This window comes from Parasteatoda tepidariorum, chromosome 6, assembly GCF_043381705.1.
Source record: "Parasteatoda tepidariorum isolate YZ-2023 chromosome 6, CAS_Ptep_4.0, whole genome shotgun sequence".
NCBI lineage: Eukaryota > Metazoa > Arthropoda > Arachnida > Araneae > Theridiidae > Parasteatoda > Parasteatoda tepidariorum.
This window is the reverse complement of record NC_092209.1, coordinates 46,892,089-46,914,835: the sequence shown is the minus strand read 5'-3', so window position 1 is coordinate 46,914,835 and position 22,747 is coordinate 46,892,089. Positions and strand designations below refer to the sequence as shown.

General features: G+C 29.3%; 2 protein-coding genes across 6 annotated transcripts in view; one reads left to right on the top strand and one right to left on the bottom strand.

Annotated features, from left to right (window-relative positions):
- Positions 1-9,483, top strand: part of LOC107452519 (protein spaetzle 4) — a 37,355-nt gene extending 27,872 nt beyond the window's left edge. The window contains exons 4-5 of the mRNA XM_016069008.3: positions 5,483-5,605; positions 6,162-9,483. Coding sequence (XP_015924494.1) covers positions 5,483-5,605; positions 6,162-6,366 — 328 coding nt within the window. The 3' untranslated portion in view covers positions 6,367-9,483. The remainder of the gene's footprint in view (positions 1-5,482; positions 5,606-6,161) is intronic.
- A 7,817-nt stretch (positions 9,484-17,300) lies between these two features.
- LOC107452514 (probable phospholipid-transporting ATPase IIB) overlaps positions 17,301-22,747 on the bottom strand; it is a 39,791-nt gene continuing 34,344 nt past the window's right edge. For all 5 annotated transcript variants that reach the window (XM_071182323.1, XM_071182320.1, XM_016069001.4 and 2 more), the window contains exons 23-25: positions 22,585-22,642; positions 20,809-21,012; positions 17,301-19,147 (exon numbers count right to left, since the gene is read on the bottom strand). In XM_071182323.1, coding sequence (XP_071038424.1) covers positions 19,014-19,147; positions 20,809-21,012; positions 22,585-22,642 — 396 coding nt within the window. In that variant the 3' untranslated portion in view covers positions 17,301-19,013. The remainder of the gene's footprint in view (positions 19,148-20,808; positions 21,013-22,584; positions 22,643-22,747) is intronic.

The following is a 22,747-nucleotide window of genomic DNA, read 5'->3' as shown; positions in this document are numbered from 1 at the left end:
ACTAAGACTAACAACAACAAAAAAAACGCTCAAAGACACCTCATGGTAGTGAGACCTGCATTTATCTGAGAAAGCTAAACCCTTCAAAAAGGATGTGTTTAGTAAAAATAAACACACATAGGAGACAAAATACTGCTGGACAAGCACACATAGGAGAATTAAATTATGTAATTCCATTAAACCACAAAAAAAATTTCATAGCATCGAATTGCGTTAACAGTTTTAACAGTTAAAACCTTATTCAAAAAATATGAAATTATTCATAGCTCTCTGTGAGAAAAATTATTGGATCTTAAAATGTCAAGAGTCAGTTCCTCATATTTCTATCTCTATTATTATCGGAAGTTGGATAGTTTTATTGAATTGCCTCTAATAAATTTTCGACTGATCAGTTAAGCGTTTCCTACTAGTTAAGAGCGTCTATAAACTTGCTTCTTCTCATCCAGAATCTTTGTCACTCATACTTTTAACTACAAAAGTTTTCAATACAAAGGTTACCATTTCCTAATATAGTTTAAACCAGTCTTTATTTCCGTCGAAATTTATGAGCAAGCACTCAATCAAGGTTTAGAGAAGACTCTTGTACTTTATTTTAAAATTTAAATTATTGTATCATATACTTGCAAATATTTTTATGAAATATTATGTAGGTTGTTTTATGATCACAGCTCTTTATAAACAATTTTAAAATGAATTTTTAAAAGAAAAGTATGCACGTTATTTTTTGCTTTGTGTTCACTGAATCTATATTTCGCTTGGTAGAAATAAAACCGCTAATAATATCTTTAGAATCACTAGTAAGGAAGGTGGATTAAAAAACGAAAAATAGTTTAACTGACTTAAGAGATCAGAGAGTAGAGTATATCTAATAATCACCTTTCAACTTCCGTTCGTTTCCTCCATTAATCATGGGTTGAGAGGTTTTTCAATCCCACCTTCTTCACTAGTGATCCGTTAATTTGCGATATCGTTTTTGTTTCTTTTTCGTTTCAATATCAGTTTTCGTTCAAATATTGAGATCAATTTTTTTTGTTTGTTTCATTTTTGTATGTAATCTTTTTATGGACGTTTTTATGATAGCACAGCAATTTTGAAAACGCTTCTGATAGACTATATCTTCTTTAACATTTTACGGATACTTCCTTTTTCGGAAATTATTATTTTCAACATTAAAGTTTTGTTTTAAGAATTACATAGATTTTTGTTTCTATTTCTCTTATTTTTAACTTTACAACTTTAGTTTTTTTTTTGTTTCTTTTTATAGCTGTTTGTCAGTTTTTTTTATTTATCTTAATTATTTCTAATGAATAACTTTCTAGCTTTTTTCCCTCTACAAAACACCAATAATATAGCTAAGTTTTGATTATTTTTCAATAATAACTAAACTATTTATAAATAAATAATATTTATGTAAAAAAAAAAAATTTATAATTTTTGCTATTTGGTTGCCTAATATTCGGTATTCGGCTGATTTTCTTGACCGATTATTCGGTATTCAGCTATTCGGTCAAATCATTATTCGTTACATCCCTAGGTATTATTAGAAAGAAAAACTATTTTCATGATAGTCAGTTGGATAAATATTGCAAAATGTCGCACGTGAAAAATAAAAATTTTACTAGTAAACTATTTATAAATAAAAAATATTTATGTAAAAAAAAATTTAAATAATTTTTGCTAATTGCCCACCATATTCGACATTCGGCTGGTTTTCTTGACCGATTATTCGGTATTCAGCTATTCAGCCAAATCACTATTCGTTACATCCCTAGGTATAACTAGAAAGAAAAGCAGTTTCCATGATTGTACAAATTGCAAAATGTCACACATGAAAAATTAAAATTTTACTAGTATCTGTAGCACTAATAAGGTAAAATATAGGAATTTTTTGTGAAATAATGATGCACTAAAAATGGATTGCTGCTCAGAATACAACAAAACAAAAACAATTCTAAAAACATAATTTCGAAAACGATTAGTTTTGGCCGCATCACGCTAAAAATTAGGTTAGGTTTTGATCATCTAAATTAAAATCTAGATTACTAGCAGGAAAAAAAATGGTTAGTTAGTAAATTAGTTTAAATGTTTTGCTCAAGAGCCAAAGAAGGCTACACCAGGCTCAACACTTGATCAGAATTAAAAGTCTATTTAAAAGTTTCGGAAATATACGTCTTTAAGATATTCAACAAGGTTTATACGTGGATTGTCTCCAATTTAAGTCGATGTAACTGGTTTATAAGCAGTACAACCAGGACAATAAAATTTAGAATTAAATTGAATAATAAATCCGATGTTTTTAAAGTAGAGCATCTTGACATTAAAACTTTCATAAGGGAATTATTTACCTGAAAATTTATGTTATTCATTTTCTGGGAAAATATAAATATTTAATCGTATTTTCTATCATTTTTACTCAAAAATTTAAACATTTCACGTTTATTTAATTTTATTTTTGAGTGCAATGAAAACGACTGCCTTAGAATATTTTCCAAGGCTTATGTTTTTATGGACCAGGTAGAATCGTATTTTTTTTTACTATTTTTATTTCTGGAAGAAACCAATGGAATATTAATGCATCATCTGAATATGAAATCGGTTTGATATGCTGTCACTTCCCTTGCGATATTTGCACGAAGTAAGCCATTATAATAAGCCTTTCTAAGAAGCTTCTAGCTAGCTATCCGTCATATAAACAGTACTCACAAACAATTTTATGTTAAAATGCCTTGTAACGTTGCATCAGAAACACATTTTTGTATTCGTATCCCTTGAAACAGATATGAAATACGTATTTCTGTAACTTCACATATAAGTTGAGAAGTAGTAAAATAACATTTATTCTATAAAGAGTGTAAATATTCCATAAAAGAATTTATGATTTTCGTATTTAAAATGTGAAAAAGATTTTGAAAGCTTTAGATATTTGTGATAGAATTTGAAATTGTAAATTTGCTAACAAAACGATTTACTATAATAATGTCTTATTCTTAAAATTTGATAACTGTAATCAGGCATGCGAACTGACCCGCTTTTGATAAAAAAAAATTATAAAGTGATAGAAAATAAAGTACCCAAATTTATAACCGTCGACAGCCGATCCATTTTTGAACTTACGACTACCAATGTTCAACTACACAGCCTTGTAATTCTGAACCCAATCCAGAAGACAAAGGAACATCTGGATCAAGAGAAGTTTGCCATCGTGGAAGACTTTTTCATGGAACTATACCACATTTGAGTTACATAGAGGAGAAACAGCGGAAATCTCCCACGGACAGCCTGACAGAAAGGGAGCCCTTACCTATGATCCATTTACCATTGAGGATATTTTATGTCAGCAGTGCGGTTGGTATGAGCTGGGTGCAGAATTCGTATCGACCAGCTTTAGCTGGGATTCGAATCCGAGTCACCTCGTTGAGAGGCGAGAACTCTATCTTCTGAGCCACCACGGCTGAAGCACCAATGTTTGTAGAGTTCCAAAACTTAACTCTTTCATGACGAGCGCCGTATTTAGCCCTAATCCTAGCAACTCCCAGCGTATACCAACGCCGTATTTAGCCGTCGTCAGCGTGATACGGCGTGACAACCGGTTCAATCTCCGTCAAACTTGCAATGGCTAATATTCCATTGACCTATAGAGGATTTAAACCACCAAAAGTATATTTTGAATACGCTTGTTAATGTTTTGTAAGTCAAAAAGACCTTTTCCTTCGGCTTACAAATCGGAAGGTAAAAGCCGTTAATAGAAATTACGACGTTTACAATGCAAACGATATAAGACGAAAATCTAAGTATGAGTGTAAAAGCTGTAATGTGAGTTTCTGTGTGGACCCTTATTATAAAATTTCTCCTACTGAATTAAATTACTGAAATATTTTTGAGCTTTCCTAAATTACATTTTTATTTATTATACTTTCAAAATCTCCAAATATCCAATAAGCTTACCGATATGCAAAGTATGCACTTCGTGGCAGTGTTCCGTATTAACTCGTATTCTATTTAAAGAAACTTACTTTTACTTCAACTACTTAATATTCTACCTATAGGAAGAAGAAAGTAACCTTCATTTTGAAAGCTTTCTTTGATATTTCAAATTAAAAAAAAATGAATCTACCTTTTAGTCTAAGAAACGCCAGGTGTGCAAAATTTTAGCTAGAGGTGTTACGTCGAAAAGTTGAAAATTCTAAAGTGCAAATGGCCCTCGAGGCTTAAATGCTTTTGTGAAAATTTAGAACAAAGCTGAACTTGTATTATATTTTGTAAACTTTGCAAAAATGATTGGGATATTTCCCTTCGAAATCAAAGAATGATGTTGGAAAAAAATATATGATATTTAAAATATATGATGATTTAAAGCCAACTGAGTACTTAAAGTACGATGTTGCCAGGAAACGTTTTAAATTTCAAATCCTTATTTCTTGTAAAAATTTTAACCAGATATTACAGAACAAAAACTTTTATCGTCAAAACAACTTTAACACGCTTTTTTAGAATGAAGTATAAAATAAAGTAGTATTTTTAAAAAAATTAATTTATGTCATACTAAGTGACACTGCCCCCTGCTCGCTTTGTGTGCCAACTCCCTCGATTGATTTGATATCATTTTGGTTTCATAACAATACTAGAATGTTTCACCAAAATTTTTAGTCTCACAGATTTAATTTCCGATTCAATTTTGAACAAATAAAAAAGTATCCATTCCTTTTATACGTAGTTGTAACAGAGAATAATATTGAAAATTATAAAAGAATATTTTTAGTTATAAATAACAATAAATAAGAGGGGGGGGGAATAAATAATTTACAATTAAAAAAAGTAATGACTTATTAAAGTAATGCTGATGACAACCAAAGATGTCTGACACTTCTTCATTTTTTAATGATTATATCATTTGATTCTTTCCCTCCAATGAGAATTGAAGAGACGATAAAAGTTTTGTGATGTATAGGTAAGTTGACCAGAGTCCCGTGAAAACTAAAAACAGGAAGTAAAATTCCGAAAAGAACATTTGGAAACTCAAGACTTTGCCTTTCTAGTTATAGCCTAAGATTTTCTTTCTCTGACTATTAAATTGAAAAAGCAAAGAAGTAAGTTTTCGAACATCATATTAGAAACTTAACTATCAGTTTCTTTATGTTTCCCAGACGCTGGTCAGCTTGTACATGGGGATAAATGTTTTTAGCGCGAATTCATTAGTTGAGAAACAGGAAAATTTCATAATTTTGGCGTAATGCCAACTACATGTTAGAGGCTTTCTCTAACCACGCGACGAAAACTTTCAGTGATAAGTTGCGTCATAATGACGGAACCCACAGAGAAGTTAAATAGTTTAAATATGTTTGAAATTTTTTTTTTTTTATGTAAAAGTGGTTTCCATGAATGCTTCAACTGTATCGTTTAAAAGTAACATTTCTAATATTTTTTTATTATTTTATTGTGTATGAGATTAAAATAAATAATGCAACTTATCTTTTATTTTTAGAAATGCTTGCCCAGTGAAGAATGAAGTAATAGCTCCTTACTGGGCGAATAATACCAGAGGCGAAACATTGGCTCTTTTGAACGTCCACCCCTTTGAACAATATGTTCATTTCGAAAAATGCGCGTAAGTATATATTTTAATCGATCAGTCAAGATGTTGTTAACTTAATAAACTTATTAATGTGTACCATAATACGTTAATATTCACAATAAAAAAAGATATTAAATTGATCTAGTGTCAGTAATTACTTCACTTTAATTGATTTGTGATAAGTCTTCTGCATAATATCCATCACAGATGTCTGATACTATAAAATAATCGGATTCATTCCGGACTGGAGGAGCCGGGATTCGATCCTCAACTCCGCTAATACCCACCGAGTATATGAGATATATGTGCTCGCAAAATCGGTGAAATCAAAAGTCCTGTCCAAAATTTGGATTTAAAATAAAATTTTGAGAGAAATAAAAAGGGATTTTTACACTGGATTTAATCATAAAGAGAAAGCTTTACACTTATGGTGTTCAATTGAAATTAAAATGATGGATAAATGTGTTTCGTTAACGTTCGAAATAGTATAATTAACGAAGTTTCGAATTTGTCGTTAACTTATCATTCAAAGCATGTCATTTTGATGCAAATGTTTCTATGGACTAATATTTATTCTTCATTTATATAGATTCGAAAATCATCAAATGTTATGCAGAGACGGGTGTCGGTGTGAGCAGCAATACAGATTGCACAGACTTTTGGCATTTGATCCCAAGAATGAGTGCCGTGGAATTTTCTCCGACTGGTTTCGGTTTCCATCTTGTTGCGTGTGCATCTGCTACGACCTGACTCCTGATATTCCACGAACAAGAAGACGAAAAGGCAGGATGTAAAAAAAAAACGGAAAACAGGAAAGTTAATTTCGTTCCGTTAACAGATCTCAATTACGCAGTGAGAAGCATCAGAGCAAGTGGAAATAAATTATTCGAACCTATGTTGATTAGAGAAATCAATAATGAAGACAATTATTGCTTTCAGGTGAAGATTCTTCTTTCATTAGAAAGTTCTTTTTGTACTGTATTCAACAGATTTTACACGGTGTTTATAAAAACCTCTAGAAGATTTCGAAAGATTATTTATTTCATATGGAATGATGGACACACTCTTCTTTTAATAAACATCAAAAGCCTATTTTATCACATAGGGTGGCATTAAAGATTGTCCCATTTCTAATTGTATTACAAAAAATCGGAATATAATCAACAATCTGAATATTATAATAGTTAACCACATCATATTAAAAGTAAACTAACCTAGTTTTTTTTTAGAAATAATGAACATGTGTCCCATTGGTTATACGGCACACTTACAGCAACGCAAGATACAAATCTGGCAATAATGGACGCAATAAGGCCTCTTCAATCCAGAGTCTCAACTCTGGCAAATACTTCGGAAGCAGCGGCACATAATCACGATATTTCATAAATCCTCAGAGGGTGTTTTTACTAATTTAGGGATCACAATTAAACCTTAAATGATATGCACGTTGAATTGAAAATACACTTTATAACAGATGCAGATTCATTCAGAGAATTGCAGAAGACTACGATCAGGAGTCGCCATTTTGAATACGTGGCGCTGCAAGCAAAAACAAACATCACAATTGTACTCGTACATACTGGTAATCTAAATCTGTTTCAGTTAATGTTTAATTGTAAGGTTGAACCAACACTCTACAACGATAACAGTCGATACGATTAATGTTTCCAACATTCTTTTATGGACACAGTATTAACAAAAATACCTTCTTTTTTTTTCAATTAGTGATTCTTCGATTTTTTATTAATTAAATACCGAATAAAGCTGAAGTAAATGTTACCAATTTCTATTTTTTCTTAAAATTTCCGTGTTTTGAAACTCGGAAAATAACACTTTCAAAACAACATTACCAAAATAATATTTGTTTGAATTAGAGAGCTCTATTGATTAGCGATCAGATCAAATAACCAATTGCAAGTGTAATATGTGCAATAATGAGTAAAATATGTTTAGTCAATATTTGACTAATTTTCAAAAAGAAAGTTGTGGACAAGTTTGAGACGTAATGTAACATTGTTGCCAAACTGTATGTTAAATTATATGCTTGGTATTATATGCCTTCTAAATTGTTAATTCACGGATCTGATGAGACTAAAATCTTTTGGTTCGAAAAACTCGATTGGCGAGCAAGATTGGTGATAAAGAACATCTTGAAACACGTCCAAAAAATGTAAGACACTACGAGAATATTGCTCTAGAAAACATTTGAAAATGCACAATAATGAATATTTATTCAAATGATTTTTGCACAGTAGGGGTCCGATTATCTCTATTAATCATAAAAATATTACTAATAAAAAAGAATTGAAAGAACTCGGTTCCACTGTAAAAAAAACTCAGTTATAGAGAGTAATTGAAACCATTGAAATAAATATATTTTTTTGTGTATATTTTGTATAATAGAGGTAGGTAGGTACTTTATTTACGTCGCACTAGAGCTGCACAATGGGCTATTGGCGACGGTCTGGGAAACATCCCTGAAGATGATCCAAAGACAGCCCTGACTGTTATGTAACTGTGTGGTAGCAAGATTGGCCCCCAAAACATGTATTTAAATTTTGTATGCGTTATTTTCTGCTCGATTAAAAAATCTTGTATGTTATATAAAACCAACAAAAAATATTCATAATTGAAAATAATTTTAACGGAGTTTCACGACATACAAATGAATATATTTTAAAATTTCTTAACACTTAGTATTATTACGTATAAGATACCCGCGGACACTTAAAATTTTAGAAAGCGGTAACGAAAATAAAACAAATATTGATATTTTCATTTCTAGTAACCACCACTACAGATTGTTTTCCAATAAAAGCATAAATGCATGAAAATTCCAGCTTCTAAAACCACTTAACGATAAAGCCATTTAATAAAATAAGAAATATCTTCTAGCATTAACCTAAATTTACTTTCACTTCTAAAACTTTTCAAAGACCGCAGGAACCCTAAACATATGAAATGCTATGAATACTTATAAGGCTCGAAATACGTATATGATGTCAGAAATCAAAAATGAAATTACTTTCTTATAGATTCGATATATTATTAAACAATTGCCAGCCATTGACTATTAGGTCATTTGGCTTCTAGCTCTCCAGTACTTCTTAAAAATACAGTCGAAGTCTTTTAGTGTAGAGCACGTGTCCAAATAAGCAGCAGTCGATATAGAACTATCTTACTAATATTTTTTTTTTAAAAAAAGCCTTTCAAAAATATAAACAATAGAGAAAACGATTAAATATTAATTCAAACTATCAAAATTCACCATAACAATGCTTTTGAGGAAGAAAAATGTTATAACAGGTGGGGGAAAAAAATTTATTGACTTACAGTCACGAGAAAAACTACCGCAGAAAGCGCTATATAAAAATCAGAATAAAACTGGTGGTAAGATCAATCCATTTGAAGCATAGTAGTAAGAAAAAAATCATTTACTACCGTGACTTACTGGATGTGTGTTATAACTGTAGTAAGTCAAGGTAGTCTGGGATATTTTACTCCTTTGAAAACATGCTTAAAAAGAAATAGTCTTGCAATCAGTTTTTACTCTTTTCCTGCGAGAGTTTATCTCGTGACGGCCAGTCAATATTGCCTTCGTTTTGAAGTCTAATGTAATCAAAGCTGAATACTGATATCTCTTGGAATTGATGCTGGTATCATCAACAAAATGTAGATTTTGATACAATTGTAAATAGATATGATTGTTGTTTTGAAATTGTTTTCTAAATCATGAAGAAAAAAAATTATTTTGTTGTTTTCTATTCACACATTTATTATTTAAGATGTAAGAGTGAAGCAGCGATGTTTGCACTAATGCTTTGATGACTGTTTAATGCTAAAAAATGCAATACATATATAGTGAGTGCCTGTTATAAATAATGCTTGGAAATAAAGATTCTTGATAATTAGTGGTAATTTTATTTTGAACCCACCCTTACAATAACCGAACGCAAAACTGTTCTTACTCTGCAAAATTATAATTTAAATAACTTTTGATTTATCGTCTGGGTTTAAACCACACAACCAGTTTCTTAATCTAAGATAGATTTAAGATAGTGTATCAGCTCCTCTTAACCCTAAATGATCGATTTTTCTTTCGGTGGAACCCCAAAACTTAATAAATTTCTTTAGCAATTGTGAAGACGTTAGTTAACGAAAGACAATTATTTTGAACATATGTAATGATCTAAATTTTATTAATTATTTTGAAAATATTCAGTGAATGAATAAAGAATGAATTTTTTTCATCATATCGTCTTGAAATTAGTTTTTATGTCGGAGAGTTCTCAGGTCTGAGGCAGTATCCAATCTTTATTTGATTTTAGTACATCCATAAACTAAAAATGAATGAGCTGAAAAATGGTTTCATTAAAATTAAAAGAAAAAAATAAATGTTTGTCAGAAAAACTTTTATTATTGTTGGATTATTTTTATATATAGAGCCTATAGTTCTGCACAACCTCTGCAAAGAATCGGAGGTGTCTTGTGGAAACTCACAGATCGTGAGTATATGAGCGTACGAGAGTTCGAAATATTTCAATCCGCACTCTTTGGAGATGTTAAAAGTGTTACAGTAACACCCTACTTCGGAAAAATCGAAATTTTTTTTATGAAGATAAGCCTTTCTAACAATCTGAATTAAAGCATGCTTCATAAATGATATTTATTTAGATCATTTACAAAAATCAATTATCTATCAGCACTTAATTCTGATATATGCGTTAAATAAATATTTTTTATTAAAGAATTCGTTAAAAGTTGCTGGTCAACTAAAAAAACCAAACGATTTCTCTATTCCACATTAATCCATCAAAATTTATTCTTCTACAGGGAATAGTTTACTTAATGTTTCTGTTAATTAACATTTTTATTTCTTCAAAACGCTTTTTTTTCCACTAAATAAAAAGTTAAAAAAAAAAGAAATTTTCTGTCATTTTTCACGTTTGTAAAAAAAAAGAAAAAATCATAGTAATTTGTGCGCTTCATTCCCGTCGCTTAAACTCTCAATTTATGTTATTTTTCTACAAGTAATGTTTTTGATATTCAAATTCAAAACTTAAAAGCTAAAAAGAATTATTATTTTATTTTATTTTTTAAATATAACATTAAATGGCAATTTCATCGTCACGTGCAAGACTATCATGTCCTGAAAAATTAAGACTTTTTCTTCAGAAAAGTTATTACCTAAGATTTTTTTATATATATATAAAGCTTTGCTTTGTCCTCAGAAATACAATTTGAATATTCCCTCCCCCCCCCCTTTTTTTTAAGAAAGTAGGGGTGATTTGAGGGGGAGAATTTAATTTCTTTCGGACAGGCAGGCGAGACTTTGGTTCCGATATACATTTTCATGCTGAATAGAATGAGACCAACCACGCGACAATCGCACGAATAGTTTAGATGTTATAAGGGAATTGTGTACAAAAAATACAAATTAGTACTTGACGTATTGCGATCTAAACAAGTGAGATATTGTTTCCTGCGTGCTTTTTTTTTTTAATTTTTTTTTACACTGAATCGAATAAAACTATACACGAGTCAGTCGAGAATGAAAAGTTCGAAAATTGCGAAGGTTTTCATGGATAAAAAGCACAATTTTTGATTTGACTTATGCACACTTTTCACTTTGGTATCTGGGGGCTGTCTGAACATGAGATTTTCGGACGAAAATTCGAAGCTTGCTTCTTACATTTTATTTTGATTTTAGAAATGAATCTTTTAAAGTCTACAATATTTTGACAAATTCTTCACAAAAAATGCTTAACATTAATATAATTTTTTTTTAATCGATAAAAATTTTTAACTTTTGTGAAAGTGGCCATAGGCCATTAGCGAATTTTCCTAATTTTGCCCTTTACTTTGCCATCAGATATCTTTAAAACAGCAAACTCTCAAGAATAAAAGATTACTATGTACTATAATTATTCATGCATTCATTGCATGGGGCTACAATCTCAAACACAAATTCAAGATTTTAAAAACAATACCCTAAGAATGACAGGTGCGCTCCAGTTTATTAAAAATGAAGACTAAAGGAAGAAAAAAATGACTTTAAAATAACACGAATTAGAGTACCTTCCACAATAGAAACGCCAAATTTTACAAAATCTTAGATTTCATCACAGTGAATTTCAACAACATACTCAATATGGAATTACTACATGACAACATCCGATACAGCCCAGTCACGCATCTCCTGCACTCGAATGGTACACTTTCAAATTATTTTTTTCATGAGACTGCCTTAAAAATAATCTTTAAGCCATTTTACTCGTAGTTGGGTACTTTATTTACGCCATAATAGAACTTCACAATATGTTAATGGCAACGTCTGGGAAACATTCCTGTGAATGATCCGAAGACATGCCATCAGAATTTTGATCCTCTGCAAAGGGGATAACTCCTCTACTTGTTAGGCCGAAGTCGAGCACTTCACTGTAGAATTGTTGAAAGAGGACTGATACCGAGCAACCACCATCCCTACGCAGACTGATCAAAGTGGGCACTCACACACTTACTAACCTCAGCCAGTAATGCTTGCCTTCGATGTTCTACTGGAAACCGTGTCTTTACGATCAGTCCACTACTGGACCCGTTTTACTTTGATTTTAAACAATAGAATTACTCGGTGTAACTATATTTGCTTTTTAGTTATTAACTTCCTTCAAAGAGAAATCGAAAAAGCAGCATTCAAAAAGTATTTGACTTGGCCTTATATCAAAAGTGTTACTCAACCATAACTATCAGAACAATACACAAGACAGGTGCTCGGTGATGGAAAAATAAAATTTTGGCGTTTTTAAGAAAGCTAGAGTTCTCTAGTTTCAGTTACAGATCGTACTCGGACCAGGTATCTGGACCAGGGTTTGGTTCAGCTGTTAACTTCGCACAAGATATACGGTCAATCTGTAGACAATACTGATGCATGCACGCACTGCACTGACACAATTTATATCGGAAAGCAACTGGTAATAGTTATTATCCGGACTGAGAACGGACTAACCGCTGCGTAAGCTTTCAGGTCTGAAACCACTGGGAACATTATATTAAACCGGGTCTGAACCACTCGGTCACAATCGGAAAAAGTGAAGTTCCAGACACCAAATAGCCACATAGAATCAGATCAAGACTAGTGCTGCTTCGATGGTTTAAGATCATTATTGAAATCTCACTTAATAAAAAGAAAGACTAAGATTTTAGTTTATAAGGTATTAATCAAGTCAGTTTTGACTTATGCTTCAGAGACATGGACTTTAACAAAAAAGGGAAGAGAAGTTATTAGCAACCTTCGAAAGGAAGGTCCTACGAACCATCTTTGGCGCTATCCTCGATTACAACAACTGGAGAAAAAGATATAATTTTGAAACATATAAGATCTTTAATAGTGATGATATCATTAAATCTATTAAGCTAAGTATAATTAGATGGGCCGGGCATGTAATGAGAATGAGCCCAGAACGAACAGCCTTAAGAGTCTTTAATGCAACCCCCTCCAATAAAAGGCCATAGAAAGGAAGGCCCAGAAAGAGATGAAAAGACTGTGTGGATGAGGATTTTGCCATCCTAAAAGTAAAGAACTGGAAATCAATTGCTGGGAGAAGGGCAGAATGGGAAAAGCTTTGGAGGAAGGTCAAGGCTCACAAAGGGCTGTCGTGCCAATGCTGATGATATATATATATATATATATATATATATTGTCTAAGTACTTGACTCGAAGTTCCTTTGTTTTTTCAACTAATATAACAGTGCAAGAATATTATAGAGATCAACATTTAAAATCAGAAATCTACTATGAGGATACGGTGTACATGGATGACACAAAATATACCTAGAAAATATTCCAGCTAGGGTACCTCGGGTTTGCCATACCCGTCACACTAAAGTGTGCCCTTGAGGAAAGAATTAGACATTGTATTTATTTAATTCCTTAAAAAGATACAATGAAATTACATTACGCGAATATAAATTTTATAGCTAACAGCTACCATGACACAAGTTTAGAACCTTAAGGCAACCCCTTGTAGACATCAAACATATTTCTGTCTTCATTAACTATTTCGTTTTCAATAACTGTGAATGCTTAACATTTCATTTATGTAAAAAGTGGAAACTCTAAATTCATTTATGCATAAAATAATCACTCAATAGCTTGTTTATATGCATATGTATAAATGGTAGTTTTCAATGATTTTAAATAGTGCGGATATAAAATCATGCTCATTCAAATAAAAAAATAATTGTTTTTAAAATCAGACGCAGTTTCAAAAAATTCCACATCTAAATATTCTAAATAACAAGCCGGGACCCAATAAGATTTTTTAACGTCAGTCTCACATAAAAACTTCTGAAATCCTGCTGGGGTTTTCACGATTCTGAAGAGAAAAACTAATTTTTGCTTTTAATTTTTATGGCACAAATAACAATTTAAATAACAGTTAAACCAGATATTTTTAAAAACTAATCAAACCAACACTTAATATGTATTGCAAATAAAGAAAAGTAGACTAGAACATTCAATAAACGCTTTCAGAAACAGCGTTGGGTATGATGCATAAGGCATAGTGTGAAGTGAAACCAGTCATCATAGTTTTATACCAGACAGCCCAATGTGAGCCAATGCCTTCCTCTGAATATTTCTCCATGACGACTTCCGATTTATCTTTGATCTCCAGTTCTTTTCATTAATTGTGAGAAAATCAGACTCCACTGAGTCAGCCCATCTCAACCGCTGCCTTCCCCGCTTTCTTGTTCCAGCTGGTCTAAAAAGCAGTATCTTTTTTATTGTATTGTCATCGCTCATTTGAATCACGTGGGCGATCCAATTCATTCTATTTATTTTTATGTATTTAATAATATCAGGTTGTTTATAAATCTTGTACAGGTCAAAGTTAAATCTCCTTCTCCAGTTATTGTTTACAAACCAGTGAAACCAGTATAAAATTTTATTCTGGCCTTGGTAGGAAATACAAAGGTAGGATACTGTAATGATATTAGTAGCTATTCTTTATTTTCTATTAACACATTTATTTTTCAAATGTCAGTTAACGATAGAAATTTAAATTTTTATAAAAACACCATGAGTTTAGTGTGCATTTAATACAGAAAATTATTTGTTAAAATGTAAATATTTAATTTCTCAATTTACCAGCGATTGCAAAGGATTGTCAAAATTATATGAAAGTATACAATTAAGTCAATTTCTTCAGTGTTCTAAACTTAATTGGTCTAAACATAAGTAGTCATTTTTGTAGACCACTGAAAAATTCCAAAATGGCTGAGTTTTCGAAAATGGCGAAACTTGCAACAGGATTTTGCAATCTTTTTTTATGCAAGACTACCCGAGACTTCTATAAACAAATCCCTTTAGATCCATGTTAGTCATTTTAAATCTTTGTCTTTATTAACTAATGTCTTTATTACCAAATTTGTGTTTTCAAGATTTTTCATTAAAATATTTTTTTGCTTTATTGTTGTTAAAATATAAAAATTTAGAGTATTTTAATATTTAATTATTTTATATAGTAGTCCTATTTAATTATTTTATATAATAGTCATATTATGCTTATACATAGTGATCATACTGGCGGGAATCAATTTTGTAGAACATTAATATAAAAGATAGAGAAGAAAAAATATTTAAGACAGAAAAACTCTATTAAACTTAAACAGTATGAAAAATATACTTTTTTGAATTTTACACAGCTCCAAATCTATCCAAACCTTTCATTGTTTTATGGACTATATATGGATTTGAGTGAACAGCACCGTTTCAGGTTTTAAGATTAGTATGATTCTTTGCTGTGATGGCTGACTACAGATGTACAAGTGCAAAGCAGATAAATGTCTTCATTAAACCTTAATTTGACTGAACTATAATAGCACTCAAGTATGTATAGTTTTATTCCCAATGCATGAATATTATCAGAGAAAATAATACACTTCTTAAATTTCCAAAAACGTTTTATTACACATTTGTATATTTACATTAAATAGAGAATTTAAATTACAGCAATAAAGCACCTTCTCTCAAATGAAAACTTAATTTAAAGGAAAGAATGTAAAAAAAAAGAAAGGAACAATATATGTTTCTCTTCATATATACAAAACTAAAATAGAGTATAAAAGTACAGGTGAAAAACTTTTCTGATGAAAGATTGTATCAAAAGGCACATTGATTTCTACAAGAAAAAGGGGAGACTTTTTCTCTAGATGTCATTAAAAAAAATACATACACAATAAGAAACAGAATTACACTCCCTTGCGACAATCCTGAATATCTTTAAATGCTTTTACCTGATGTCCCAAAAATAACAATTTGAAAAATAACTGGGGAAAAAATGAAAAGAGATACAAAAATTTTGGTTTGCTGTCTTCTAGTTATGAAATCTTTTACATTATTCTAATTTAGTTAAATATGATTGTAAAATCGAAAAATGGCGCCAAACAACACCATACCTGCTAAATTTTACTCTTTTCCAGAATGATTTCTCCAAGCGTTAGTGAAGTGACAACCAAATTATAAGTATAGGCTAACATTTTTGGTATTTTGTCACTTTTTAATCAACTGCAATCATGGATTTTAATAGTATTTTATAAATAGACATGTTGAGAGTCAAAATAAATAAAAAATGCATTTATAAATCCAAGTATTAAACTAAAAAACATAATTTTGCAACCACTTTAAATAGAGCAATAAAATCTTTAGGAAAATCTCAAAGAATTTGCAGCTATGATTTTTTGGTAAGAACAAAAAATTATGTACCAAATTTCTGTTTTCAAGATTTTTCATTGAAATATTTTTCTTATTTTATTGTTGTTAAAATATAAAAAATTTAGAGTGCTTCAAATATTTAATTATTTTTGTAAATAAACTGTGAATAAATTCTAAAACCTAAATTTCAACATTTAAAAAAAAAAACTTTTTGTTTTAATTTCTGTTATAGTTTCTGCCAATGCTCCGGTTACAATCTAAAATGACTTGCCGTCAATTTCATAAATTGGCAACAACTTTCCTAATCACCACATATACCTTTGGTTTCAAAATTAGTTACTAATTTTATCAACATATAAGAACAGAAAAAACAATAAAACAAAATTGTTGCATACCAGAGCATTGCAAATCTAATATTTGTATAGTTATTTTAATTTTATTCTCAAACTATACCAAGCTGTTACTACTGACATTTTGAAAATTTGTTAGGCTCAGTTAGCAGAGTTATTTGTAGACGAACTTCATATCTAAGCAGAAATTAATTACTTGATTTCTCATGAAGAATGTAGCAAACCATATGTTTTCGCTCTTTCAGCTTTTATTTAAAGGATTTCTAAATTGTTGATCATTTTGGAGAAACCCAGTGTCAGTATTATTGGATAGAAAATTATCTAAGTTTTAAGAAATTTGTACCAGTCAGTAAAAAAATCTAAATCCTAGTTTGTTTGCTTTTTTTAACAGCAATTTCAAAATTTTGAGCAACAATTTCAACAAAAGACACAGCAATGTATACCAAAACATACAGTTTTTCCTTATCACCAAATTAACTTAACATGCACATTCATTACATATACCATGCATATAATTATAGGAACATGCATATTCATTATAGGGAAACTAAATTATTAAATTTTGAGAAAAACAATTTCACAATAGCTGTTTTTAAAAAGGAACAAAGGGTTAAAAAAATTTTAATTTTTGCACATAGTCTTTAAAAACATTCAAGTAGTCATAGCCAAATGAAACTTTTTATTACAACTGCAGTGGGAGAATAATCTGTTTCTCTATTTCCATTAAATAACAAAATAGAGAGTTCAAACGTTTTTGGGGAGTGAAGATAGGATTGTATTTGTTGTCAACTAAACAAACTAATAACTAAAGCAGCATCAACCATAAATATAGCCATACATAATACTTAAATTATTAAAATAAATTAATTAGAAATGAAATAACTTACATATGTGTATGCAATATAAAAATAGCAAAAAAAAGTTTATTAAAAAAAAGATATAATTTCCATTTAATAGGAAGAAAAAAAAATCACAATTGTAATATTTTGTTACATTATTCCAACTATCAAAAGTCATTTTACTGTTTTTCTTAAGTAAATTTTTCAAACAATTGATGAAAATCATATTTGAATAAAAAAGTGCAATTTTTAACACATTAACCTATTAAACCTAGATCTACTGGGTAAAAATTGTGTTGTAACTTCCTTGTTATGCACTAATTTCCAACTAAATAATATGCGGGAGGGGAAACTGGTTTTTTGATGAAAATTTAAAGTATCCCAGTTTAAAGTATAAAAAAAGCCAGGACAAAGGAAGGTTAATTAATAAATGCTAATTTAAATTAAATACAAGATGCATAATTACTATACACAAAAGATGGATATCCTTATGACTTATATGCAGAAAATGGTGCCAGATGCTACTTAAAACAAATTTCGATAAAATGCCAGCATTTATTGAAACATAAAACAAATTTCAATTTTATACAATATATCCAGTAATGTAAAGAAACAACTTAAAATATTTTATTCACTCGAATGTCGAGAAATTTTGAGCAAAAAGAATATTGTTTCTTGGCCATTATCACAGACATTATTTTTATGATACAATATCCAAATATCATTTATATTTACAAAATTCTTACAACTGGGAATACTTTTATTTATAATTTAAAAAAAATTCAAATCGAGCTCATTGATTTAATACATGAATTTTAATATTGAAAGGAAGTCCATAACACAGTACAGAGCTTTTAATCTGGAAACCAGGAAACGGGAATGATTTTAGGATTTGTTTAGAATTGAAAAGAAAATCTGGAGTGCAAAACAATCAGGAAATGTTTTGCAATTGATTTTATTATTTTTCTATTTTCCCAAAAGAACTTTTAAATTTTTTTTTTTTACTCTGATTGTATATTCATAGTTGATTATCATTGTAATTTTATATTTTCCTAATGCTTTCAGATTGTGGATTACACCAAATAGTTGAATTTTTAATCCAGGACTCAGCAAATATCACAATAAAGTTGGATTGTTCATTCTAAGATTATAAATATTTTTTTATTAAATCAATCTAATTGTGTTATTTTTCTTACTTTTAAATGTAACATCTAGGATTAAAAAAAATATGTCTCGTAGGAAATTAGTAATTGTTTTTTAATATAAATCCAGATAGATGGAAAAATCATTTATGCGTAATTCCTGAGGATTCCAGATAATCCGCTCTCAAATGTATCGCAAAAAAAAACGAATATAAACCAACAATTATTCAGTAAAAATGTCAATAAATAATGTTAAGTTATAAAATGTTAGATTAATAAAAGCTGGTAATGAGTTTTATGAGATTTATAATTTAAAAGACATTAAGTAACATTTCATTAATTGAAAACGTATCTACATATCTGCTACCCAAAATATCACAAGGAACAATTTATATTTTATGTAAGTTTTGCATAAATCGGAGGAGAGACCTTTCGATGCAAGTATTTCAGAATATACAAAGGCACACAGCTCACTACAGTTAAAGCAGCAACTTTCCAAAGAAATGTAATAGTCCATATAAAATCAGCATCTGTAAAAGGATAACATGGTTTGAAACTAATAAAAATGATAGAAAAGGATAAATTCAAGAGTAAAAAAATACAAATTACAGATTCAATGCAAGGTGATTTATCAATCAGTTTCTTTAATATAAACAATAAAAGAATTACAAATTATTTTTCCAATTATCCCTTTATTGGATAAAGCAAACCTTCAGATTACTACTGATATACAACTTAGTCAAGTGGCCTTTTTATTTATGGAAAAAAAATATATATATAAACCAATTTCAAAAAGGGGTAGTTTACTTATTAGATTCGTTAAGCCTTTTTATAGCTTTGAAATATGAATTTAGACAATTCTTTCAAAAATATATAATGGAATACAATTGGCTCATGAAGAAATGCATGGTGCTTGACCTTAAACATTTTAAGACTTGCAAATAGAATATATATTTAAAATACAGTAAAAGTCCATTATATCGACGATAAACAATAGCAGATTCAATTATAATTAAAGTGAGGTTTTATGAAAAATACACATATTTTAACACATTGCTACACAATTTAAATTCGACGACAGTGCTCAGAAATACCAACACCTTTTTTTTAAAATAATTTATGACTGCCATATGAAACTGAGCATCAGTTGTACGTTTGGAAGTGAAAATTCTCACATTTTTCTCAGTGTATCCATCTGTAATCCATTAATCTTGATAACTGTAACAGTCACTTAGAAAATTACAGCATATGAAATGTTACTTTTTTTTTTCTTTTACTAATAATGTCCCTTTTTTTAATTAACATGCATTAATGTAAGACTAGCAATAAAAGTACTAGAAGATTAAGTAGAGACGTTAACTCAACCTTTTTTTTTTTCACAATTATTTTCATTCAAAATATTTATCTATAGTAGACTACTTCAGCTTACAGATTGTACATCGGACACAGAATTTTTTTTAAGATGCAAGAAAAAGTTAAATGATGTGCAATAACTTGATAGTGATCAATAACACTGAATATTGATTTCAATCGTAAGATATCAATAAGGGACATGAGAAGTTATTGTATAAAGCCATATAGCCAAAGGAGAGCTTATTGTTCTGAAGTGTGCAGCAGGATTTTTAAAAATAGCACAAAAATTTTCTTTGGCAACTTGGAAGATAACTTTGCAAACACATAAATTTGTAAGCATAAAATACTAATCATTAAGATTAAAAGGGGTTCAGTTTTACTTTTTCTGTACTGATAGCTGAAATTGATAAAAAATATCTTTAATTTTGCCTTTTTTAAATGATTTTACTCACTTAAAACAGTAGAAAAATGCATTTTTGATTAAGAAATAGTGAACACTTTAGTTAATAAACATACACTTTTTGTATCCTTAATATTAGAATTTTGAATTTGACTTAGAAACTTCTTGTAATATGCCCTACTTGTTACATCAAGCTTTTACAGTATTTGAATGATTTTTGGAAGAAAAAAAATTTTGAAACATGGCTAAAATAGGTTAAGTTTCTTGTTAATAATCACAATTGTAATATGCTTTGATTTCTATTCTGTACAAGTTAAACCTAAAACCATTTAACTAGGGAGAAAAAACACTTTTCTAAAATTTTCCTGGAAAATCTTAGTTTTTAAATGCTTTAAAACTTTAGAGAATAAGACTTAAAAATGAATGAAAGATAATTACCGAAAAACTGTTTCATGAAAAATAAGGATAAGAAATAAATGACAAGACTGAAAATTTCAGCCACAACCATCAGCCAGTGCCACATTCTAATAGTTAAAGCCACCATCAGAAGCTCAGTAAAGATGAGGGCAGTAAAACTTATCGAAACTATGTGAATGAATTCTGCTTTGTATAAGAGTAAAGCTCCATACATTATAATGCCTCCTAAAATAAGCAATTACATATGTTAATACATATGCAGGAAAAAAACTTAATTTAGAAATCGTAATATAATTTGAAGAAAAGTTTATTTTAAATCTACACGGCATTAATAAATTTATTAACTACATTAGAATGGCAATTATCTGAAAGGATAGAGACAGACTAATACAGTTAATTAAAAATGTAGATATTTTTACAACTTTAATGTTGTAACAACTTTTTACACCACCTGTTTAGTAATAAATAAATTTAATGTTTAAGCAATTTTTAATAGTATGTTTTCATTTTAGCCTTTCTTCAGTCTTTTAACAGTCAATATTTGTATGCAACTACGGCACAATCTTTGTAACTTTTCAAACATACTTGAAAATACCGTCAAAACTTATTTAAAAAGTCTACCATTTTATAACTTTAGCACGAGTTTCAAAAGCAAATAGGACTAAAAACTCATTCCCTATCTCTAAAATTCTTCGAAAAAAAAGAACCCAATTTATATGAGAAAAAAAAATTTCAAAAAGGCACGGTAAAAGAATGCATGGTCCTTGACCAATACAGTTAATTCAACTATTTGGCTCATCTGGTCTGGGTAAATAGAGTTTTGCTGTTATTAAAAAATATTTGCATTCACTATGCAAATAGTTTTTATTTAGTTAGAAAACTTAAGACACTCAAAATAAATAAATTCAATGATAAGAAAATGCTTACATTCAAATGTTAATGTTGTTTATTTAAAAATAGTATAGTAGCACTAATAAAAACTGAACTCCTTACAGAAATTATGTGAATAGTTTTACTAATATTTTATATTTGCTGCAAATCATAAATAAAATTATATACTATACATTATTTTAACAAAAATACATAAAAAATAAGAATTTTAAAAGGACTTTTTTAAAAAAAACTCAGTTCTCAGGACAGAAGAAAAATTTTAAAAACACTATTTTTCCATAATGGGTACAACTAATTTTGAAAAGTCAAATAATGGGCAAAATTAAATCTTACTAATTTCTTTTCCACAAATAAACAAACTTAAACAAATATATTAGAATTTAAAAAAAAGAAAACAAATAACATATTAAAACTTTTAAAAAATTAATTAGAATTGAAAGAAACAGGACAGAGAAACTATCACATGTGCATTCAAATTTTAAAAATGCATAATATAATTACATCAAATAAGAATTCATAGTATGCACCAACTAAAGTAATACTGATATTTAACATATTAATTCCATCATATCTAAAGCCTAAAACTATCTCAAAACTAAAGATAACTATTATAAAAATCTTCCAACATAACTTTTTCACAAAATTTAGATTAATATAGAGTCTATACTTGTATGAGATTTTGCGGAAATACTAAAAACACTAGGAGAAACAAAAACTTTTTTTTTAAATAAACAACCAAGGTATTGTTAATAAAGAAAAGTAATTAAGACACTTAAGACCCATAGTCAGTAAAACACTAAGAACATCATAAATATTTGTACAAAAATTCCATACATAAAACTTTCATAAACAAAAATAAGTTAAGAGCACAAGAAAAATTAAATTCATTAATGAAAAAACAATTACCTTGATAAATACTAATTATAACCCAAATGAAGAAAGTTTTAAATGACAGCGAACGACCCTGAAAAGAATATATCAATTTAATTGTCTTTGTATATTATTAAAAGGAAGCAAAATGAATTAACTAATCTAAAAATGAATTAAATAAAGCCAATATACTTTTTTT